The sequence below is a fragment of the Tigriopus californicus genome, chromosome 7 (genome assembly GCF_007210705.1).
Source record: "Tigriopus californicus strain San Diego chromosome 7, Tcal_SD_v2.1, whole genome shotgun sequence".
NCBI classification, from domain to species: domain Eukaryota; kingdom Metazoa; phylum Arthropoda; class Copepoda; order Harpacticoida; family Harpacticidae; genus Tigriopus; species Tigriopus californicus.
Genome location: NC_081446.1, coordinates 16,229,819 through 16,252,399, shown reverse-complemented (window position 1 = coordinate 16,252,399; position 22,581 = coordinate 16,229,819). Strand labels below are relative to the sequence as shown.

General features: G+C 41.5%; 1 protein-coding gene across 4 annotated transcripts; it reads left to right on the top strand.

The window, feature by feature from the left end:
• Window positions 1–3,120: 3,120 nt before the first annotated feature.
• On the top strand, window positions 3,121–14,239 carry LOC131883666 (myosin light chain kinase, smooth muscle-like). 4 transcript variants are annotated; one of them, XM_059231184.1, is made up of 3 exons: window positions 5,314–5,760; window positions 12,073–13,568; window positions 13,635–14,239. In XM_059231184.1, exons 2-3 carry the CDS (start codon window positions 12,442–12,444, stop codon window positions 13,642–13,644), a joined length of 1,137 nt encoding a protein of 378 aa, XP_059087167.1. In that variant the 5' UTR covers window positions 5,314–5,760; window positions 12,073–12,441; the 3' UTR covers window positions 13,645–14,239. The 4 variants fall into 4 exon arrangements, with proteins under 4 accessions (XP_059087166.1, XP_059087167.1, XP_059087165.1 ...); XM_059231182.1 differs by adding an exon at window positions 7,001–7,193 and having other exon boundaries at window positions 5,316–5,760; window positions 12,073–14,239; XM_059231183.1 differs by lacking the exon at window positions 5,314–5,760 and adding an exon at window positions 3,121–3,387 and having other exon boundaries at window positions 12,073–14,239.
• The last annotated feature ends 8,342 nt before the right edge of the window (window positions 14,240–22,581 follow it).

Below are 22,581 nucleotides of genomic sequence, written 5' to 3'. Positions count from 1 at the left end.
TTGCCTGGTAATGATAAGTGCCGGCCAAAATTTGCCGATAAATATGGTCTTTTTGACAACAAATTTGGATAAGAACTTGCAAATAGACTTTCCAATACAAAGGAATCAACACGTTTGGGGGTGAGGTGATTGTTTTTGCCTTCCCTATCTAGCAAAATGTTGATGAAAATGAAAATAGAATCCTAAAATCATCCAGCGCTGGGATTTGAACCTGCTATCACGGGGGAGCAGGTTCTTGTCTTGTCCATGCTGCCTCCTAGACTAATCAGCATGTTGCACATCCTTGATATTTCGCAAAAATGATAGATCTTAGTTCATAAACAGAAAAACAATAATGTCTGAGTGTAGCAAATGTATTGCAAAACAATTTTGTCAGGAAAATTAAGTTTCGAGTCTCTTGAAAGCTATAGTAAGCCAATTCTCCGCAAATTAAACATCCACCTCATGACCATTTACCCCATAAATCATGAAACACGTCAAGATATGCCTGATTTTGGAAGGAGAAGTTCATTACGCAAACAAAACTGAGCTCGTACATTTGAAACGGAGCATCTTAAAAAATTGTAACAATAAAAGAGCTATTTAAAATGAATGGAATACATAAGCAGGTGGTTGGCAATATATCTGCTATCTGTTTCATACCTACGTGTACTTTTTTTTAACAAGATTTGCAAAAGATCAGGTTGTAAAATTTCGCATTTTTCGCTAAAACTGACCATAATTCTTGAAAATTGTCATGAATTTTCAAATATTGGTATTTTTGCAAAATTTCCGGAATGAAAGTTTTGGCCGCCTCTAGTAATGTTCATAAGTAGGGTCAAGCATTTATTGTGACGCTGACTATCGAATCAACACTATTTACCGAATAAACCATAAACCAACCATTCATTGAAGCTAAGCCCGGTCGAGGTTGCCGAGCTTTGTGCATCGAGTGATTGTTGTTCCCTGCGTGTCTGATTGCGGTTAAGGTCCCTTGTGTGTGTTTGCGTGAAACCTCAACTTGTTGGGTGGAAGGAAAGCCGACTAGAAATGGCGGGGGACAAACTATTCGACTCATGAAACGAGGAGGCACATCAAGAGAATAAATGTGCTGTGTGCCGAAACGCAGCACCCACCCTACCGGGAAGGACCTGTTCCACTTTGTTGAGATTTTTCCGGCGAGGATGGATGGATGATTAACTCGACCCCTCTCCTTTTCCTTCCCTCTTGTCCCACCCGCAGTGAACCAGGCCCCTCCTCGTTGCCACGGCAACTGAGTTGGGAAAAGCAATGAGAAGTGGACAAATACCAAATAGTAGATCTCGGCTCAATTTGAACTGTGGTTGTTTTAGCCACAGAGTGGTTGATCCTAAGAGCAAAATAGGTCCTTAACCTTTACGGGATGGTTTTGTACTTATTTTTGCACCACGGTCCAGATTTCATCCAAGTGCTTATGCTATGGAGTGTTGCGCAAGAAGTGAGGAGTATGAAAACAACCACGAGGGTCCCATGAAAGTAGTATCAAATGGCCCTGACAGCAGTCAGCCGTGAGCTGAGCCTACTTTTCCCAATCCCAACGGCGGCTAGCGTGTAATGCTACTGGTCGGAGGAGAGCCAGACCCGATACACGCAATTTTGTACTGGGACATGAGCTGAAATGAAAACTATCCGGCCAAGTACGTAAAAGGCGTCCAGCCGGACACCAATTGAACTTTTACGACAGGCACGCACTTGAGCTTGTTGTATCTAGATGGTCCAACGGCGTCCTTGAGTGGCACGATTGGCCTTCGTTGGGGCCGGGTTGGTGTGCGGATATGTTGGTTGGTTGGTTGGCTGGTTGGCTGGCTGGAAGGAGAAGCTGCAGATGGTAAGTCTGCTCGTGTGTAGATTGGTGAGTCAGCCACTCCAATAGATGGATGTTTGGATGGCAAGGACGGATTGTTGTCTGAGCTGTGCGAAGGGGTCCAGGCAGGTTGGGAAGAGAAACAAGTGTCGTTTTGGAACACCAGCCCAGGCCTATGATTTACCATTGAAACTCGGGAAGGAAGAGGTGGAGGACCAGGAAGGGAAGAGGGAGAGAGGGAAAGACGAAGAAGAGGGCAAGGAGAATGAACAACAAGATATGGCCTTCAACAGCCTTCGTTGATCACTCTCCCTCCAACACCCGCCTCAAGCTTGTAAAGGGAGAAGCTCTTCGCAACACTCAATATATTGTGCCAGCCTGGAAAGGACAGTCAGCAGAGAAGCGAACAGAAAGTGAGGCGAGGGAGAGACAGAGAGAGGCAGAATGATGATAATGTGAGAGGGTAGAGAACCCCCGCCCAATAACCTACCTCACTCAAGGTCCTGATTTGAGCAACCACTTTCTCTTGAGCCGCCCAAAAGTGTCCGGTTCCTTGGTGAAGTCTTTCCGTTCCTTCGCAAAGCCTTCGGCTAAGCCTTTTTCTCTCTGATGCATCCGTGAACTTCTTAAGTGAGTGAGTGCGTGAGTGATCAAGCAAGTAAAAATGGTGGGACACAAATTGGTTCCTGCAATAGATGACAGTAAAGGAAAAGCAACACTCACCACTATCTCCAGCTCAACAACTACCACTACTACTACCACGCTATGGTCACACGTTCTTCTTCTTGTCTTTTCCGTCTCACTTTGGGCAACAGGCTCATGGTAGGGAGGCAGATTTCTGGCAAATAGAAAAGGCCTCTTAAGCCTCAAAAATGTCAAATAAACGTATCCAAAATGGCATATGGATCGACTGCTGAATCAAAACAAGCGAATAAATCCAAAAGTAAATTTGCAATAGATTATGAAAGTATGTAAAGTTTGCAAAAAGTTTGACTGCCATACGTACACTAGTTTTGAACCAGTCAAATATTTGTCCATTAATAGCCTTTTGCCTATGAACAAATTTGCTCATGGCAAAAAACTACTTTGAAAAATAAGTAGGACATGTGAGCCAATGTAAGGTGTAAAAATCATGGGCATTGACGCTATTTTGTTTCATTTAACATTTCGCCACATTTTTCTTCATGCTCTTTTTGCGAAATTGAAACTGAAATCAAAGGTTTCCTGAACTGAAAAATCTGAAAACACAACTTAATTGATGAATTTGAACAGCCTGCACGAATATGCCATTTTTTTTTAAACGAGGACATATATTAGGAATTAGTTGCAAATAGTGAATAGACCCGTTGTGGGGCATAAAATCCTAATCACCAGTTTTCTGCAACCCTACTCATGGGCCTCAAAAAGTGACGCTTTCTCACAATCAAGAACTAACTCGATTGGATTTACAGAAGTTGGTGTCCAGAGACATTCTTAAAATTTACTTCGTGGTCCGAGGTCCCACGAGTAAGGCCACATGTGTCACTTTCTGTTCAACTAGCATTCGTTCATCATACGTTTAGCAGGTAAGATTGAACTTTTATGTCACCTCCCTCCACCTTATTCCTTCCTCTTTCGGGCCCTGGCAATGGACAATATGCTCCAAAGACTACTCGCTCCTCGGCCTACTCAACTGATCGACCCAAAAGCAACCGAAAGGCCAACGGACCGACCGACCGACCGACCGACCGACCGACCGACCGACCGACCGACCGACCCATCTACCACCCAGCCACCTTACTACCCAACCACCCAACCACCCAACCACCCAACCCACCAACCTACAAACGAACCGAACAACCGACGGTTCAATCACTAGAGCTTGGGGCCCAAGTGAAAGTGCGTGGGGAGACATAAGCGGCACAGTGGTTAAAATGCCCCATTGAGTTTTGATTGAGATATCCAAGCACATCTTGACATTTTTTTTACCTCGCATGATCACAAGAAACGGCTTTGATCTTATTGCTTGGTGAATTTCTAGCTCAAACTATTAGTATCTAGAGTACTCCCATTTTCAAAAACATATTTGATAGAAATTAGGAGCTCGTACATTTAGCACTTAAATACAAGCTAGTCTACAATATTTTCAAGCGTCACTGAGTTAAATAGGAATTGACAGTCCTATTATCATCAGGTTTGGATCCAAAGTGTTTCCATTATATCTGAACTCAAAGACCCAGACAATAAATATCGAGTTTCAATTTCACAATAATGAATACTATTTTTTTTTAACAAATTCAAAACAACTCAAAATAGAGTTTAGAATCACTCAAAAAACACAACTTATAAACACAAAAAGTACTGTTTGACACGTTAATGCCTTCAATCGAATTCTGTAGATACCACAGTACATTCAGAATGTAGTCTCATTAATTTAGGCATTTTCTGAGCACTCTGTTGAAATTGACCTGACTTAACATTGACTTTTTTTGAGATCTCATTGCTTGCTAATTGTGGGCAGTCTTCATAGTTGTTAAATAAACTTTGAAAGATTTACACTGTTCGAGGATTATGAGGGACGGAATCTACCACATGGAGCAATTTTGAAATTAGGGAACAAAATTATAGGATTTTTTAGCCATAACGAGGGCATAGTGGAGCTAAAAACGGATGAAAACAGGATCATTAATTCCTATATAACTCAGTAGTGATTAAATGTATCAACAATATTTGTTCCTTGTTATGTTGCGAGCTAGAAAAATGCCAATAAGATGTGCAATGGTATGTAAAAAAATATTTCTCTTGGGACCTGATTGGTTTTGTTAGCCACCGTGGCGAGGCATCACTCGAACATCCCTCAATCGACCATATTTTCAAAGCCTCAGAGGCTCAAGCTCGCATGAGCGAGGCTGGACGATATCCTCCTCCAACAGGACCGCCGAAGGTTGACCAAGAAAGGGAAGAATTAAAGACGACCGCCAGAGAGAAGAAGAAGAAGCCTCTTCGTGTTCTCCATCCTTGTCGTTGTCCCCGTCGCCGTCGCCGTCGTCCTCGTGTTGCGATAGGTCGTCTATTCACCCATTTTGCCTAGCCCATCTACAGAGCCCTCCACACACCTACCTACCTACCCATCTATGCATCCATTTGTCTTGTGTTCCATCTCTCTTGGCGGCAGTGGGTGGTGTCGTATCCCTTGCTCTCGTTCCAAACTTTCTCTGCCATCATCCTTCACTTGGCCTCTTCCTTCCTTCCGTCCCTCGTATCTCTCCGTTCCTCCCTCTCCTCTCTCCCTCGTTCTTCTGGGCCCTTTGGCCTTCTTCTCGGATTCCCTTCTATCTGCCTCTATGTATGTAGTGGCCCTCCCAGATAGTGCATGCACTAGATGTACGTATGACACGAGGAAGAAGAGCAGGGTGGGCGACCACATGCGAGCTTGTACGACTCTGAGCGGCAGTTTGCAATAGAACGCGAGTTCGGGAACTTCGACTCGCTCACGGCCTAGCATTCGACTCCAAACCACCCACAGTTAGTAGTAGTAGTAGTAATAGTAGTAGTCGATCCCATGAAGATGCAGTGTCCGGTCCGCTCAAGGGACAAGACCGAAGAAGGACGTTCGACTCCCTCACCACCCTCGGCCGTGTGTAAGGTGTTAGCAGGGAAAAAGAACATTACAAATTCGTCACCGCCACGAGCACGAGAGATTTTTCGACCAGAACCCAAAAGAAAGCAACCCAAGGCAGTCGTCTTCGTCCTGTAATCGTCGTTCGGCACAAGAATTGCACAGGGTCCCTTGAAATGGCGCCTCCAGTCACATTGGTTCTTTCTCGATGTTGTTGATCCCTTGGGCGACAACCCATCGGGTCTCACCTTCAGAAGTATTTCCAAAGTGGATAAGTGATGGTCTAGCAGGGCCTAATTCAATTACACGACAAGAAATAAGCACCCCCCGCCAGCATAAGGTAGAGTTTTCTATTTTTTCAACTCTTACAATCTTCCCATCCTATGTACTCGCCACGAGTCAATCACGCAAATCATTCACGTCATGGATGAGGCCCACCTACCTTCATACCTACCAACCTTCCAACCTACCAAGCTACTTCTTTCCATATCCTTGTGTTTTCACCTTTTTGCCTCCTGTGGATAAATGAGTCTGGAATGTCTAGAATGAGTCGGTGCCATGACAAACACCATCCATCCATCCATCCATTGGTAGAAAAGTCTCAGGGCAATTAAGATCATTAATAGGCAAGCGCCCCGGACCGCTTCAAGTGTCACCAAGTAGGCGGAAGGTAGCCCAGGTCTACACGCACATGGGATTGACGATGAAAGTTGAAGTACAGAACGCTCTCAAAGGTCAGCAGGAAATGTTGATGGTAATGGCTCAGATATTTGATGATAGCCAAGGCCAAGAACGAAACTCATGATGTGGGTCCATTGGGATGATTAGACAGATTAGTGGGAACCCGGTTCTATCTTCAATCTTAGCATGGCATGCCCTTCATGAGCTAATGATTCATCCTTCGATTGAGTGAGTGGATAGTAGGCGCAGGTTCTTAGATTAGGTCATGAGTCATTAAAGCTGTGTGAAGAGAGAGGGCCCTCGAAGGTAGCCCTTATTATGAGGCTGACCTTTTGCATAATTGAAGGTTGACAGTTACGGATCGACATACATAATCGGGCTCATTCCAATTGCCTTCAATGAGCATCTTCCATATTACAGAACAGAGAGGGCAGAATCAACTCATTTGGATTGACCATTAGCTCTGCCACTCCTTGTTTGAGCCGCCAGTCAAGTGGCTGCATGCAACTGAACAGCTTTTCAACTAATGGGGAACAGATCGGGGCACTAAATGTACTGGGTATTGGATTCGGACTATGATGATACTTGATGACTGAGAAATGACTGAAAACTTGGCATAAATGAATGAGAACGCCAGATCAATGATTCAGTTATTTCCCTATTCCCTTGTTCAGACACAGGGGTTTGCATTTGCATATCTTGTCATTTCAACGTGTTTTTGACAACTGAACGAGAACATGGGGAAGTTATTAGAGTGTCCGAAGCAATCGATATGGAACAATTAGGGGCCGATGTTGCTCGCTCACATTAGTCTAGGAAAAACTGTGCCTGTCTTAGTTGGAGAGTGTGTTTGAAAGGCCTGATACTTGATTGACCACTTTTGTTCAACCATTTCGCAGGGCACACAGGACTTTAAAAGCTGTAAACCATCCATTTTGATTGGGGGCCAGGTGGACAGCTACGGAAAAAGAGAGAGAGAGAGAGAGAGAGAGAGAGACCTTAAGCATTGACAACCTTTGTGAAGAAACCAGGCCCAAACTTGAAAGCCATGTCAAGGCGCCATCCGCCCCAGAAGTGTTATTGGGAATTCAGGTAGGGACCTTCCTAGATTATAAGAGAACAATTAGTGGTGGTCGATATGTGATCGCAATGGTGTAATGAATTTACCTGAAGTTTAAAAGCTTTAGTTCAGCAACTTGAACGTGAGGTCGAGGAGAGAGGGAGGGATGTCACGCTACACGTAAATTGTCATAAGAATATCCTATGCAATACTTAACTTCGGTCTTTGGTTGGTGGGACATAGATTCCCTCTTCGACAGAAAAAAAGTAAACACATATCACAAAGGTTAGTTTTTTGTGTTATCTTTTCTTGTTGAGTACGCAAGATCCATTGTAAGATTGAATATATGAAGTGATGGTTGTCTACCACGGCCATCCCACCCACCCAGGCGAACCCAGAGGGCCACTTCAGATGCAGAGAAAAGAGCTTTACGCAGCAGGTTACGGAAGGGAATGTTTCGACGGAACAAAAGAAAGTGCTTCCTTCCCAGAGAATCCATACTTTTTACTGCATTTCACATCAGGGTTTGAAGCTAAGTGTCAGACATTTCTAACAGCTAGCATGAGAGTTGAGCGGTTTGTTAAAATTTTCCACGGCTTAAAGGGAGGCCTGTGCATTTCGTCTGAACGATTGTGCTGGACCTAGCACGCTTGTTTGATGGCAATGACAAATGTGTGTCCTGGCCTTTGGAAATGACTTGGACCACCTTTTGAAAACAGGAGACTAGACATTCCAATCGAGGAGCCTTGAACTTAGACCTCAATTCAGTTCTTGATTCCGGAGTACCCAACCATCTTAAGCTTTTGCTATGAACTTTCGTGTTACTTTTCTTGGCTCATTTTTTGCGACGATCTTCGAAAAAGATTGAACAGTACATTTTATGTTTAAGCCATTGCGGAATTTGCCTTCGAACTCTTTCCGACTGCATTTGGCAGGCCCTCTTTTGTGTTACAAGACCGAGAACTTGTGGAGCAAATGACATTGGGGCCGCTCTACCGCTCTTAGTATTGGAGGGGATCAGTGGCTCAAAATTGGATCTGAACGTCTTGTTAGCGTCTCTTTAATGGCTGGATTGTCGGAAACCCTTCATGACCTCAAGTTTGAGCCGTGGTCGAAGAAAAGGAACTCCTTATCTTGACAGTTTTAATCCTCTCTGGCAGATCTACTCATCGATCAATGTCAAGCCAGCCTTTTGCAACTCCATCCAGCATCATATTATCCAAATATCGACGATCTACGGGAATAGAGCTGCACATACAATATAAACCAATTGACGTCCCAACCAAGTAACAACCAAGGCAATCAAGGCTGACGAGAATCATTGGTAGAATTGCTCCTTGTTCTATTTTAAGACAGTCGTAAAAAGACATGGGACTCAAGCAACTCAAGGCTTCCTTGCTATTCAGATATCTTTTAACTGCCTCTTGGGTCTAGAGTGGGTGGCTGATACCAGAACAGAGGGAAGGGGCATGATTTTCATTAACCTCATCTGGCGAACGGGCGTTCTCATTTCCCGGGTCAAGAATGAATCAATTGTCGCAAATAATGACGCATGAAAGTAAAGACTAGAAACAGTGACGTCGTTTGGGAAGTTGGCAACCCTAATCCCTTAAGTCACCTACGCACTCTTCGAGGTTGTCGTTGAAATTGTTGTCATTGTCATGGTAAACCTACCCTATGTACTGATGACGTGCCCATCGTGGATCTGCTAGGGCACTAAGTGCTGCTACAACAAAGCATACAATAAACTAAGGGCGGCTTTACACTAGAATCGAAAACCGAGATTGAATCCGGTTTGAGGATTGAAGTTGGAGTAGTGCTGGGGCGAGTTCGGCATAAGACTCGAGTCCAGCAGAGGACTCCAGTTATTTGCTGTGCTCAAGTCGATCAAAAAGACTCCCAACATCAGTCCTACTTCAATCCTCAAACCGGATTCAATCTCAGTTTTCCATCCTAGTGTAAAGCCGCCCTAACTGTCTACATTCACCTCGTGGTTGCCTGGGATTATGGGCTAGCACGTTCAAATCCAGATCAAATCCAGAGTGATCTGTAGAGAGGAGCAAAATTTGTAAAAATAATTGCCACGGAAGTGTTGTTTTTGCACACTGCATCTTCATTTACACTTTTCAATTTGTTTTGCACCTTTTCAGAACCTTGCGTCTGAAAATGGCATTTGCCTCTTTTTGCCTCTAAAATGTCTCTTGGAAAGTAAAACAAAACACCAAAAAAAGAACACAAAAGCCCAAATGTTTCAAATCGTCTCAAATTGAAACCAATTCATGAATTCACTCTACCTGCCATAGTCTTTAATCCCATCTTTTTGGGGAAAGATTTTGCTCCTCAATGGCAAAAGTCTCAAAATCAGATAGAACTCTCCTTGATATATTGGTTCTAGGGCTTCTAGATGTTTCTAAAGAAAGGACTTTTTGAGGTTTGAACTTCAATGAAATGTTTTGAACCTAAAGCTTTTTGGGCAAATTTGCTTATGCATAATTTTGTCACATGCCTTGTTTCCTTCAATTTCTTTGGCTTTGTGGCCTGTAAGTGGGTTTAGACTGAATTTTTAGGTCTCTTTTAGCTCTGTAGGTGTTTAACACGGGAAAAAAGCATCTTTTACTGACTATTCGGCTTTTTTATTGATGGTTTTTTTCTAGGTTTTAGTAATATTTTTTCGGTAGTTGTATAACCCAATTTAACGCACCAGAACTACTCTCCCCTAATTCCATGCCAATAAATACCATTTCCTGTTTTGAAGAAAGAGAAAGTACATTACTTGTTTAAGAGAATCAATATGGTAGATATAATACAAATGTAAGTGGCAATGACCTTAAGCAACCTTGACCACATGAAAATTATATTCATGTTGATTTCGTATAACATTATGCTAAACCTGGTGTCTGGAAAAGTATTAAATCCTAAGGTGGCTTTTAAAACTGAATCACGACTTGCAACCTAAAAGATTCTATCTATATATTTCTTTATTTTAGCTCTTTTCCGCAAGTTTTATTGCACTTTTGGGTTTGTTTCTTTGCAACTACTTGTCTCTAAAGGTCATGATGTACTACTCTTTTTGACCCTCCCGAGTGATCAGTGACAGATCAGTTGGGTGTTCTCGGAGGATGTGTCTGTGTCAGCGTTGCCAGATCGGTTGCCGGTTTGTAGGTCACATTCGACCTACCAAGTAGCATTTAGAGAACATGCAGCCCCAAATATACACACTTGAAGGGCACTGGTCTTACCTCATTTTTTTTTAGCAATTATGAATTAGCTTTAAGGCATAATAGTTTTTTTTCGGAAGGGCTTAAAGTCAAATGTCAATTTAAAAAAAAAACAATGGGACATTGAAGTATCAAATTCATGATGATGCCAGCACAAATTTTGGGAGGTCACTGGGGCACTTTTCAAAACAGAAGAGGTACTTAAACCCAAGATACAAGTTTCAATATCAGACATAGAACGTTTAAAAGGTTTCGAAAAGTCTATTGTAAAACTAGAAAATTCTTAAACATGAAACATAAGTTGAAAAACAGCTCTTTTCTGCTAAGAAGTAGTAACTCTGCTAAACTAAATGCTAAAACTCGAATTTATTCTAAATTAAATCTATTAAGACTCAAAATTACGAGTGTGCTCTCAAAATTTGATTGTGACGTGATCTTCCTTTCCTGCTGCAATGGCCAATTAGTTGGAGGCACATGGCCTAACTAAAATCGCGACAAAGCGGAGTAAGAAGTAAGGAGTACAAGTTAAAAATTGCATCCATAGCTCTATAGTGAAGGATGTAGTCCCTACATAGCGCTCACTGCCCATGCCAATATTTAGCTTTCAAATCAAATGTTAAAGTGAGTAGTAATCTAAAAAGCAGGCGTGATTCAGAGTTCTTTTGATCCGGCTACTTTGTTTGGGATTCGAGGTCTTCTGAAGATGGAGGTCACTCCATATCAGACATTCTCTCTTCCAAACACGACAATGAACAACCCTAAACTCTGTGTGGACTCAGGATACTGGTGTGGACATTCTCAGATTGACCATATCTATGTTACTCTAATTTGATTTCGTAAAGATACCATGAACCTGGTAATAAATAAGTAGCACGGTATGTCTTTCAATATTTAATTCCGTTTAGGACGTCTCGACTTCGCTTAGTCACTACTTGAGCACCCTTGAAAATATGAATGGAAATAAAAGTTATAACAATCAAATGGCTGTTATTTAACTCCATAAGAACAACTTTGCATGTCTGCGCCATGTCAGTTTGCAGTTTCAAATAGAAAGTATTGATACTTAATCATTCTATGATATACTTTTTCTGAAATCTTGGCAATTTATCCATTTGGGTTGGGTGACTCATCGGCCTTTTCATTTCATAATGCAATAGTTTTTCGTCCAAACTCGCTGCTCTGACAAGTCTTTCAGTGGCGTTGAACATTTACTTGTCTCTTTAAATATTTAGTTAGGGGATGAAAAGCATTTTGTTTGAATAATGCCCAATCATGGTTGACTTTTCTTCCAAATGACCAGTGTGTTTGAAACGTATCCCTTTGAAGGCCAAATTAAGGGTCTGAGGCAACATTTTTTTCCCGTGGCCATTTAGTCTCAAACGTAACTCTTTGGTGGTCAATTAAAGGATCGGAGGCCTCATGTTCTTTTTCTCTTGGCCATTGAGTTTCAAAGTAGCCACTTAAAGAAATTTTGGTCTCCTCAGAAGCCACCTGGCAACACAGACTGTGTTTGTAAGTAAACAAGAGATAAGGCATTCGGGACCAGCCGAACATCTTCTCATTAAGCGCGGGTTTGCCCCTCAAGAAGTAGTACATATGTACGTAAAAGGAGATCCTCGGAATTGAGTGAATCACGTATTTCACGGCAAGTCTCAAATTTCACCGACCATGTCTTTTTCTTTTTGCTTTGTAGAGTGTGTTTGCCTTCTTCGAGAACAACATTGCCCTGGATATCCAGCCAGTAACTACGCAGTGGATTCGGGCAGGTGGTCATTGCTCAAGAACAAGGAGAAGAACATCGGAATACAACAACAATAAACCAACGACATAATCAACCCTGATGTTAAGGAAATTTTACTACATCGTTCCTGAATGAATTGAAGGCACCGCAACAAGTGACGATTGATAAGGACAATTTGCCTCTTTCACCCCCCCCCGTGTGAATAGTCATTCATTGGTCAGATTGAATTGATCTCGGTTCTGACTCGAATCGGATGATTAAGGGTTTGGCTGACTAGTGAGAGTGAGTGAGTAAGTGTGTCCAGTTTCCTTTGTCACCAAAATGCCCAAGCCCGTGCTGAGTATGGAAGTGCCGCACCGGCCGCTCTCTGAACTCAGAGCCGAGTACTGGATGATCCAAAAATTGGGATGCGGCGGCTTTGGTAAAGTTTATCTCATCCGGAATCGACAGAACCGCGAATACTGTGCTGCAAAACATCAGAAATGGCTCACTCCAGATACACAAAAGAATGCTCGTCGTGAGGTGGCGCTATTGCGGCGGGTGGAACATCAAAACCACATAGTTCGGCTCATGGACTACTTTGAAGGAGAGGAGCAAAGTGTGATCTTAACAGAGTACCTTCAAGGCGGTGAGCTTTTTCAAAGGATCTCCTCCAAGGACTATCAATTGACAGAGGCCAAATGCAGAGGGTTCTTTCGACAGATCCTCAAGGGAGTGGAGTTCATTCACACCAAGCGTATTATTCACCTGGACCTGAAACCCCAGAACATTGTCCTGGTGTTACCCCAAAATGTGACTGTGATTGAGGAGGATCAGCTCAGCGAAAGCCGTTCCTCGACATCGTCTTTCCGGAACCGCAGTAGTTTCACACACACGGAAGACCGGCTGAAGATCATTGACTTCGGGTTGGCCAAAGAACTAGGTCTATATGCGGACCGAATCCCAATCACTATGTGCGGGACACTTGAATTCATGTGCCCAGAGGTAATGCGATGCTCACACGCCTCACCTGCCTCGGATATGTGGAGCGTTGGTGTGATACTATACATGATGCTCTCGGGGGGATTGTCGCCATTCTGGGCCGGATCAGAATACCGCACCCAACGTCGAATCATACGTGGGATCTACAGCCTTGAGCATCCAAACTTCAAGGACATCACACAAAACGCAATGGATTGTATCGAAAAGCTCTTGGACACGGATGGCTCTCGACGGCTGACCGCATCGCAATGCCTTGAGCACCAATGGCTCACCGGGTCATATTTGGATACGTTGAAGGCCTTGGAAACCACTTGGATGAGGAAATACTTGGCCAAGCGTCGATGGCAGCGCTGGTACAACACGGTTCGAGCTATGAATCGGATGCAACGCTTAATCCAAGACGCTGGGAACCCTGAGGTCGAAGCGTTCACCATGAGTCCTTTCAGTGTGACCACCCCGAAGGAAAAGTGGGTGTAAAAGGCCACTCTCCAATTTAATGTCATCAATTCCCCTCTTCCCTTGATCTCTTACAGACAGATTTAAGTACGGACACAAATGAATGGACATTGACAGACAGACCCAAATACGCCAGAAAAGAAGGCCAAAGATTTGCAGACCAGGAAGAACCAATGGACCACGTGTGCCATCATCGCCCACAAATGACTAGTCTTTTAATTGTCCGTAATGGCATTAAACATGACGATGGTTACATTGAAAGTAGACATATCCATTGATTTCGGAGTTTTGGGCAATAGATTAGCCCCTTCCCCCTCATCTCTCCCGTTTACGCTCTTTGTCTTCCTCCCCACTTCATCCATTGTTCTTTTTTTAATGTCTTGGAAAACGACAGCCAACTTTCCCATCCTCTTATCTGAATTGCCTTTTCACATAGAACCAAGCGTTTTGATTTTCATACCTACTTACTCTCCATGAAATCTTATATCAAAACCATCCTGCAGTGCCATATTATCGAAATTTGTACATCCAATGTTTCTCTTTTTACTCGAGCACCTCTTCAACCACCCGCACTTAGCCAATTGAACTACCGATATCAAGAATGAGCCCTGCAAAGGCCTCTTTGTATTTACTCCGTAATGCAGGGGAATCTGCCTCCAATAAATAACATATTCTCCAATTACATCGCAAACTGTTTCCTATTCATTTACACGCCAAGATCATTTTCCCCTTATTCCTTTGTTGCAACGAGTTAACTAACCTTAAAATTATTTATTGTCACTCCCAAAAACTAGCCTGAGGTTTTTTTAGAGGCATTTTCTCAGACTTAGACCCTTGGACGTTATTTAGTGTAAAAATATTCACGAGAGCGGCGAGTGGATCCTCACTCTGAGTAACGTCCACACATTGACTCTGCGGTACGAGGGCACTGAAAACACAGTTCTCTGGTCTATTTTCCCTGTATTTTTCAAACATTACCATTTCTTCCTCTGACTTGAAAATCACATTTATCTTGACGATTTGGGACTTTTCGCGGATGTAAAATTCATTATTGCAATCCTTTCACGACGGAGCTTTGGAGAGGGACTTGATGAGTCTATGTTGAGATAATTATCAAGGCCAAACTCAGCGCAATGTAATACCCTATCCCTACAAACTATTCGTGTGATTGTGGTTCTGCATAAATATTGAGCACAATGATACGACAAAAAGCAGTCCCAGAACCAAAAACGAATTGTCCTTGCCAGTCATTAGTTACGTACAAAAGCATTTCCCTTTTTAGTTTTCAGGATCGTTTTCTCTCTGACTCTCGTCCACAAAATTGGACAGTAATCCAAGGATTGTAACGCCACCATCTTGGTCATTATATTTGTGGTTTGTTCATTTTCAATGTTGCACCCAAACGTAACACCTCCATCAAATCCAAATCAAACATATTCATTCATCTCTCGTAGTTGTCTTCGAACCAAACTCCATGGTACTTGGCTATGTCACTACCATTCCATTCAATGATATCAACGATATGAGACCTTCTAGTTAATAATAATAACAACAATAAAGGCTTATCATGATTTCGGATCTCACAACTTTCCTTTTGCATTAGATCATCGCCCAGTTATACGTTTTTGTTCACTACCACCCCACTTTTACGAATTATATTAATGTATCAATTAAGGCGGACCAGAAATTTGTCTACAATTAATTTTCATTTCAAAATAGCTTCTTTGCCCATCTTTCTGTAAAAGAATTAAATAGCAAATGCTCACAATTTGCCAATAGCTTGCAATAAATCGTACATAATTCCCCCAAAAATAGAGCCAGGCAGAGCGATTCCCATTAAATGGGAGGGGTTTTGGTGCCACATGTTAAAATTTAGTCACCTTTTTCAAATTGTAGGATTCTGTTAGTTAGACAAAAGGAGAGAGCTTGGCAAAATAATTTGTCAAACGATTAGAGTAATCATCTTAAGAATCTTCTTGGGGAATTCAAAGAAATTACAGTAGTAAGCAATGAGGCTCATTACTATTATACTTTTGCCAAGTATTTGATTAAGTTGTAATAGAAGATTTAGAGGTACTACAATGTAATCAAACACTTACAACCAAAGTTGTAAGATCTTGAACAAAACAGAAAGTCGAGCACGAAACAAATATGATCCAGCCCACATTCACCCTTCTCCAGACATATGTTTTCATTTTTGACTAAATCGGGCTATAAGCAGGGGGTTAGTCGTTATTCAATAAAAGAAACGAATTACAGTTACAATAAGTTTGACCAAGAGGAGTAACTCGTTACACAACCACAACCTGGCAAAAATATGTAATGGTGTTACAATGGGACATGCTCATGGGGGTCGTTGTTTTCCCCTTTGCACTTGAGCGCCCCCTTTTGACTTACGTAGGGGTGGGTCGAGGTGTTGGTTGTGGCACGAGTCAAATACAATAGTGTCGAAAAGAGCTATTATACAAATAACAAAGGATAGCCCTAGCAACGATAAAAGGATTAAACTTTAAGTTCGCTTTGACACCGAAGTTAAATTGTTGGTTAAAAAAGCTGTGACACATAATTTGACAAACAATTCCGGAAATGTTAGACATCTGAAAAAGGGGGACTAAAATTCAATTTACTTTAAACATGGCCTTCTCTGACTCCCCTGGTATTTTTGATATTAGTTATGTTGAATCATCTGGAAATTGTAACCAAGACTGCGGACCATTGCCCAAGACCAAGGCTTTAACTAATTTGAATTTATTTATTCATATTATTGACAGGTATTAACGCATTGAAACCTTGGTTACATTTTCGAATTGAATGAACAACATTAATTAAAACAGACGCTAAATCTTGTGTGGACTCTAGGACCTAAAAGTTTGAAATGGTCATATCTGTATCAATCATGAACCGATTTAGTCGAAATTTCCCTTGCGACCTCTTGTGACATCTAGAAATATAATTAAGCCCTGGTCTTGATGTTCATACATGCCTCACGATGATGACGGAACGCGAAGCAATTGGTGAGTGCAACTAACAAGGCACTTTCGATGCAGAATTTTGTTTTCCAGACTTTTAGTGTAATTCGTAGCCAAGTAATCACAATCAGTAATCAGATCTCAAAGAGTGCAGACGTGCGAAATCAAGCTCTCCATTTAAAACTGAGACATCCTGAGCCAAGACTCATCAAAATGAAAAAAGCAACTCGGAGTAGCAAGAAATTGCCTACTAAGTTTACGAGTATGTTGGACGAAATCTTTGCACCTCGAAAGGAATCAAAAGTTATATCGGTGGAGATGGAAGCAACCCCAACAGAAACCAAGGAGGAAGCAATCCAGTGCCTTCAAGAACTGGAATCACTTGCCAAGGACATCGGTGAGGAAAATACCAAAAAGGCAATGTCTGTTATTGTTCGACTGTTGAAGACGTCTTTGGTGATGTTGAAGCAAATGGAAGAGACGCCCGAGAGGATTGACTTATTGGAAAAACAACATGAGATAAGAAAAGCAAAAACAAAATTGTGATCAAAGGCCTTAAATCTGGGGATACGAAAGATTTGTCCGAAGTGATGAAAGATGTTGGTTAGGAACGTCCAATCAAGCTCATGTGGTTCCAATTTTCAAAGGGGGAGATCAGTCACTCCCCAGTAATTATAGGCCGATCTCTCTCACTTCGAATATTGCGAAGGTGTTTGAGAAGATCATGAAGTTCAAACTTGTTGAATTTCTTGATATTCATGAAGTCCTTCCTCCTAGCCAGCATGGGTTACGAGCACATTTTAGCACGGTTACCCAACTGATTGAGCATATAGAGCAGGTTATTGAGGGACTGGAGAGCCATGAATCAGTCGATGTAGTTTATCTCGACTTTGCCAAGGCCTTTGACAAGGTAGATCATGTCCTTTTAGTTAACAGGCTCTATGAGAGTGGAATCCAAGGCAAGGTTCTCAATTGGCTAAGAAGTTTCATTTGTGGTAGGAAACAATTAGTTAAGGTTGAGGTATCCCTTAGTGACATACATGATGTCAAGTCGGGTGTCCCTCAGGGCTCCATTTTGGGTCCTCTCCTTTTCATTATCTTCATTGCTCCGCTTCAGAAGCTTGGTAGTAGTAATGTCAATATCATTGCACATTTTAGCTCGGTTACCCAACTGATTGAACATATAGAACAGGTTATTGAGGGACAAGAGAGCCTTGAATCAGTTGATGTAGTTTATCTCGACTTTGCCAACGCCTTTGACAAGGTAGATTATGGTCTTTTAGTTAACAGGCTCCATGAGATTGGGATCCAAGGCAAGGCTCTCAATTGGTTAAGGAGTTCAATTTCTGGTGGGAAGCAATTGGTTAAGGATGAGGAATCCCTTAGTGACATACATGATGTCAAGCCGGGTGTTCCTCAGGGCTCAGGTTAAAAAGGTTTGGATTGTTCAGTATTCAGAGAAGGTACGAAAGGTATCTGATATTGCACGTTTTCAAAAGCATTCATGAGCTTTGTCCCAGCCCAGGATTTAGGGTCAATTGTAGTGACCGTCGAGGCTTAATGTGCGTTTTGAGAGCACCTTCAAGCCCTCGAGAATCCAGGCTAGTTAAAACAATGAAGTCCAACTCTCTTCTTTCTCGGGCTCCTTCATTGTTCAATTTGCTGCCCTCAAATATTCGTAGGGCTTATGTAGGCGTTGATCCAATAGCAGGATTTAAGTCAGACTTGGATAAGTTTTTGACTAAAATTCCGGATCAACCTTATATTCAAGGATTAGCCAGATCAGCCAATTCTAATTTGTTGGTCGATCAAATAATATATANGACATCGGTGAGGAAAAGACCAAAAAGGCAATGTCTGTTATTGTTCGACTGTTGAAGACGTCTTTGGTGATGTTGAAGCAAATGGAAGAGACGTCCGAGAGGATTGACTTATTGGAAAAACAACAAGAGATAAGAAAAGCAAGAAACAAAATTGTGATCAAAGGCCTTAAATCTGGGGATACGAAAGAGTTGTCCGAAGTGATGAAAGATGTTGGTTATGAACGTCCAATCAAGTACTCCAAGCCTTTCTTGGCAAAGAGTCCTGGTGAAAAGACGAAAGTCAAAGGTCCAATCAGGGCCGTTTCGTCGGTGGAGTTCTACAACGAGATGGATAAAAAAGAGTTCTTCAGGTGCCTGGCTCGTGGAGGGTTGGCCAAAAAGGGGCTACATGTTGGTGATTACATACCAGCGTGCTTTGCCAAGGACCGTCTTCGCCTCGACACAGAGGCGTTCAATTTGAGGAAAGATGCTCCTGGTACCAGAACAAAGCTGGTATTGGGGTTTCGTGGACCATTGCTCCTGGTCAGAGAGAAGGGCGAATCGACTTATTCAAAGAAAGTATAAAGTTTTGTTCCCTTGTGCTGGTCATTGTCCTTCTTTTGTTTGTTGAATTTTTAGTTTCCTTAAGCATGTCTTTCGACAAATATCCATTAATCTCAAATCTTGCTCCCAAGCATCCACAATTTTTGCTGACTGTTCAATTTGAAATCTCTTTTTATACTTGTGGTCACATTGAAACCGTTTTAAACACCCCGTCAATGCTTTTCAAGATCTATCCTTTCTTTTTCTCAAATTCTTCCTCTCAGAGCAACGCACTGCAAAAAGTGGTGTCAATTATTAAGCACCTAAAAATTGCGAGACCTCCAATTTGGATAGGATGTATTTATACTTGGCGCAGAATTGGGTTTAGACGATGATGATCTGAGCGGGGGTAATCAGGTATCAAATTTCAACGATCTAGGATACGTAAAAACTTTGAAGAGCATGAACTTGGCATGGCTAGTAAATGTGAGGTCTATTATTGCCAATGAAGAAAAGAACAGAGACCTTGTTCTTGAATAAGCACCAGAGATTTTGGCGATGCAGGAAATGTGGCAATTCTCTAGGTTTCAACTGAAATTCAATGGATACGACTTGATAGGAATTGAACTAACAGACGGGAGACGGGCGGGTGGAGTGGGATTTTTGATTAAATCAAACCACAAATATAGCCAACCTAAAAACCTTGAATTAATGGATGAAGATTGTGAGGCAATAGGAATTGAATTAGGAAAAAGAGTCTTCCTCTCTGTGTACATCCCACCACATGCTGATTTTAATCGAGCTTTCCACAAACTAAATGATATTCTAGCAAACACTGGAGGAAAATCAATCTTTCTTTGTGGAGATCTGAACATTGATTTGCTGAAAACATCTAAGACTCTTACAGACCTCATTGGCCTTTTAGGACAGTTTAGTTTTTCACCCCTGATCAATGATGCTACAAGAATTACCGTACACTCCCGCACTTTAATAGACAATATCTTCACTAACTGTTCCGAGGTATTGTCCTCTGGAATACTTGAATGTGACGTTAGTGATCACTTTGCAACTTTTATTTCAATAAGCATGGAATCAGTAATAAGCAAGACCCTGTCCAAGGAAATAGAAATTAGGGACATAAGAAAACCTAATCTAAAAAGACTAAAAGATTTATTGCCAGTTAGATATGGAAAACCCCAAGCAGGCATTTAACAATTTTGAGACAACGTTTTCTCAGATATTTGATATAGCTTGTCCAATAGTAAAAAGACGATGTAATAAAGGGAACACAAAACCAAATGCTTGGATGACATGGGGACTGATGACGTCACGAAAACAGAAAGATAAACTGTTAAATAGATTCAGGAAACATCCTAATATAGAGTCAAAAAAAACCTATGATAGTTACGGTGAATTATATTACAAGCTAGTGCGGTTAGCCAAAGAGATACAAGGTTTACAAGGTTTTATTAATCTTCAGGGACCATTAATAGTCATTATGAAGATATTTGGGTTACTTGCATTATGGAAATAGTGAAAAAGAGAACACATTTTGACATGGGAAGGGTGATTATGATGAAAGTTAAATCTTGTTATGGGAGTCATATTTATTTTTGAATTCGTTGACGGTATGACACTGTCGCACTTCGCCTGGGAGATCGTTCCACATCTTAACAGAGCGAACACTGAAGAAATGTTTTCGCAAATCTAATCTCGTTTTTGGCACTCGGAGATTTCCTTGTACTTGCCCACGTGTTATTTTGGAATGGGTTATAAGAGTGTATATCTCTTCCGCGGTTATGTGATCCAGACCATGCATTATTATGTACGTAAGAATGGCGTCTCCCCTCCTGCGACGATCCTCAAGTGAAGTGAGACCGAGCTGTTGTAGTTGTCTTCATATGATACATTGGAAGAACTTTTTTAAAGTGAATCAAAAAAAATAAAGACCCCCTGAAAGGGTGCAAATGAACTAAGGGTAACACGACAAAATCACAGCAGTTTCTTTAGTCTCAAATCAAACAAAGAAAAAACCAAATCACATCTGATCCAAAAGAAGTTGGGACAATATTTAACAACTATTTGCAACATAGGTTTAACTTAAACGGAAATTTTCCCTCTCCAACGCAGAGCTTATGGGAGGATTAGGACCCAAAAAGTCGAGAAATTTTTATTTCAAATGGGTAAAATGTAAAGAAATAAAGGCGGTGATAAATGAGCTCAAGTCGAAAACAGTTCAGGAAGGACGGTCTGTCAAACCGAATTCTAAAACATATAGCTCCAGCTTTAATAGTGCCGTTGGCGAGGTTAGTGAAAATCTCTTTTGTGTCCGGATACATACCAACAGAATGGAAAACTGCAAAAGTCATTCCACTTTTTAAATCAGGTGACAAATCACTACCGGTAACTATCTTCTATAAGTCTTTTTGCCAAGTTTCTCCAAGATTTTAGAGAAAATTGTCATAAACAAATGCATAACTTTTTAGAAGTAGAGATTCTCCTTTACCCTAAACAGTTTTGGTTTAGAGAGCAACATGACACTATGCATGCACTTCAAAAATTTTCTACAAAATATTTCTGCTAATCTCTGCGACAAAATGGCACTTACTATATTTCTGTGGACCTCAAAAAAGTTATTGATTGTTGATCATGGTATGTTGATAAAAACTGGAGACGGATTCGGTCCGCGGTAGGTCCATAGTTTGGCTTCAAAAACTACCTTTCTGAGAGGTACCAGTATGTCGAGGTGAATAATGTTAGGTCCTTGAAACTGAAAGTCAAATGTGGGGTTCCCAAGGGAGCACCCTTGGACCTCTCTTATTTCTGATCTATATAAACGACATGCCTCAGCATAAACAATTTGAATTGCATATGTTGCTGATGATACGACGCTTCAATGTTTTGAAAGCCAACCTGATAAACTAGAGGAGAAGTAAATGTTCAAACTGGAACGTATTTTCAAATGGTTAGAAATAAATAAATTAACTTAAACATAGATAAATCTAAATTCATGATATCCACAAAAATTGTAATTTTAACCTCAAAATAAATAAATGAAATGTAGGTTAGAGAAGGTCCAATGAAAAATCCACTACGAATTCTCGGGAATGCATAATGTATGATAGCAAACCACTCACTGTCACATTGAGAGTGTAGCAAACAAAATTCGAAAAATTATTTCAGTCTGAACAGAATTCGCAAGTCATTGCCCAAAATTTGTAAGAAACAACTTTATATAACGGACTTAAACTGAAGATCTTGTCCATACTCCAGAAAAGAGCTTTACGCTGGATAAATAATGCGAAGGTGGTTTTCTTCACACTGAATCTTTGATTTCATGAGATCCAAGCTCTTAAAATTGCAAGAATTGCGCAACTGCTCTAACAATCGTTCAATGTGGATGAGGCAGTCAGTGCTTTGCAAGAACTATCCACCATGCATCAATATTCAAGGGAAAATAATCCACGGCTGGCGGTTGGAGAGACAATTACCCAGTTGCCAAGTCGGGATCTTTACCTCCAATCACGAACTTACCGAACTCACTGCGGCATATATTCGCCCGATTCAGCGCTCTGAAATAATCTTTCAACACCCTAACCAGGTCATCATCTCAACCACAATTAAATCTCACACCATACCAACATTCAAGCGATCTATCCTCTACGAAAACTACCTATGCTCCGCTCCCCACTCCGCTACTACTACTACTC

Bases quoted from the DNA above. Each gene is read 5' to 3' on its own strand.
- LOC131883666 (XM_059231183.1), top strand. From the start codon at position 12,442: ATGCCCAAGCCCGTGCTGAGTATGGAAGTGCCGCACCGGCCGCTCTCT.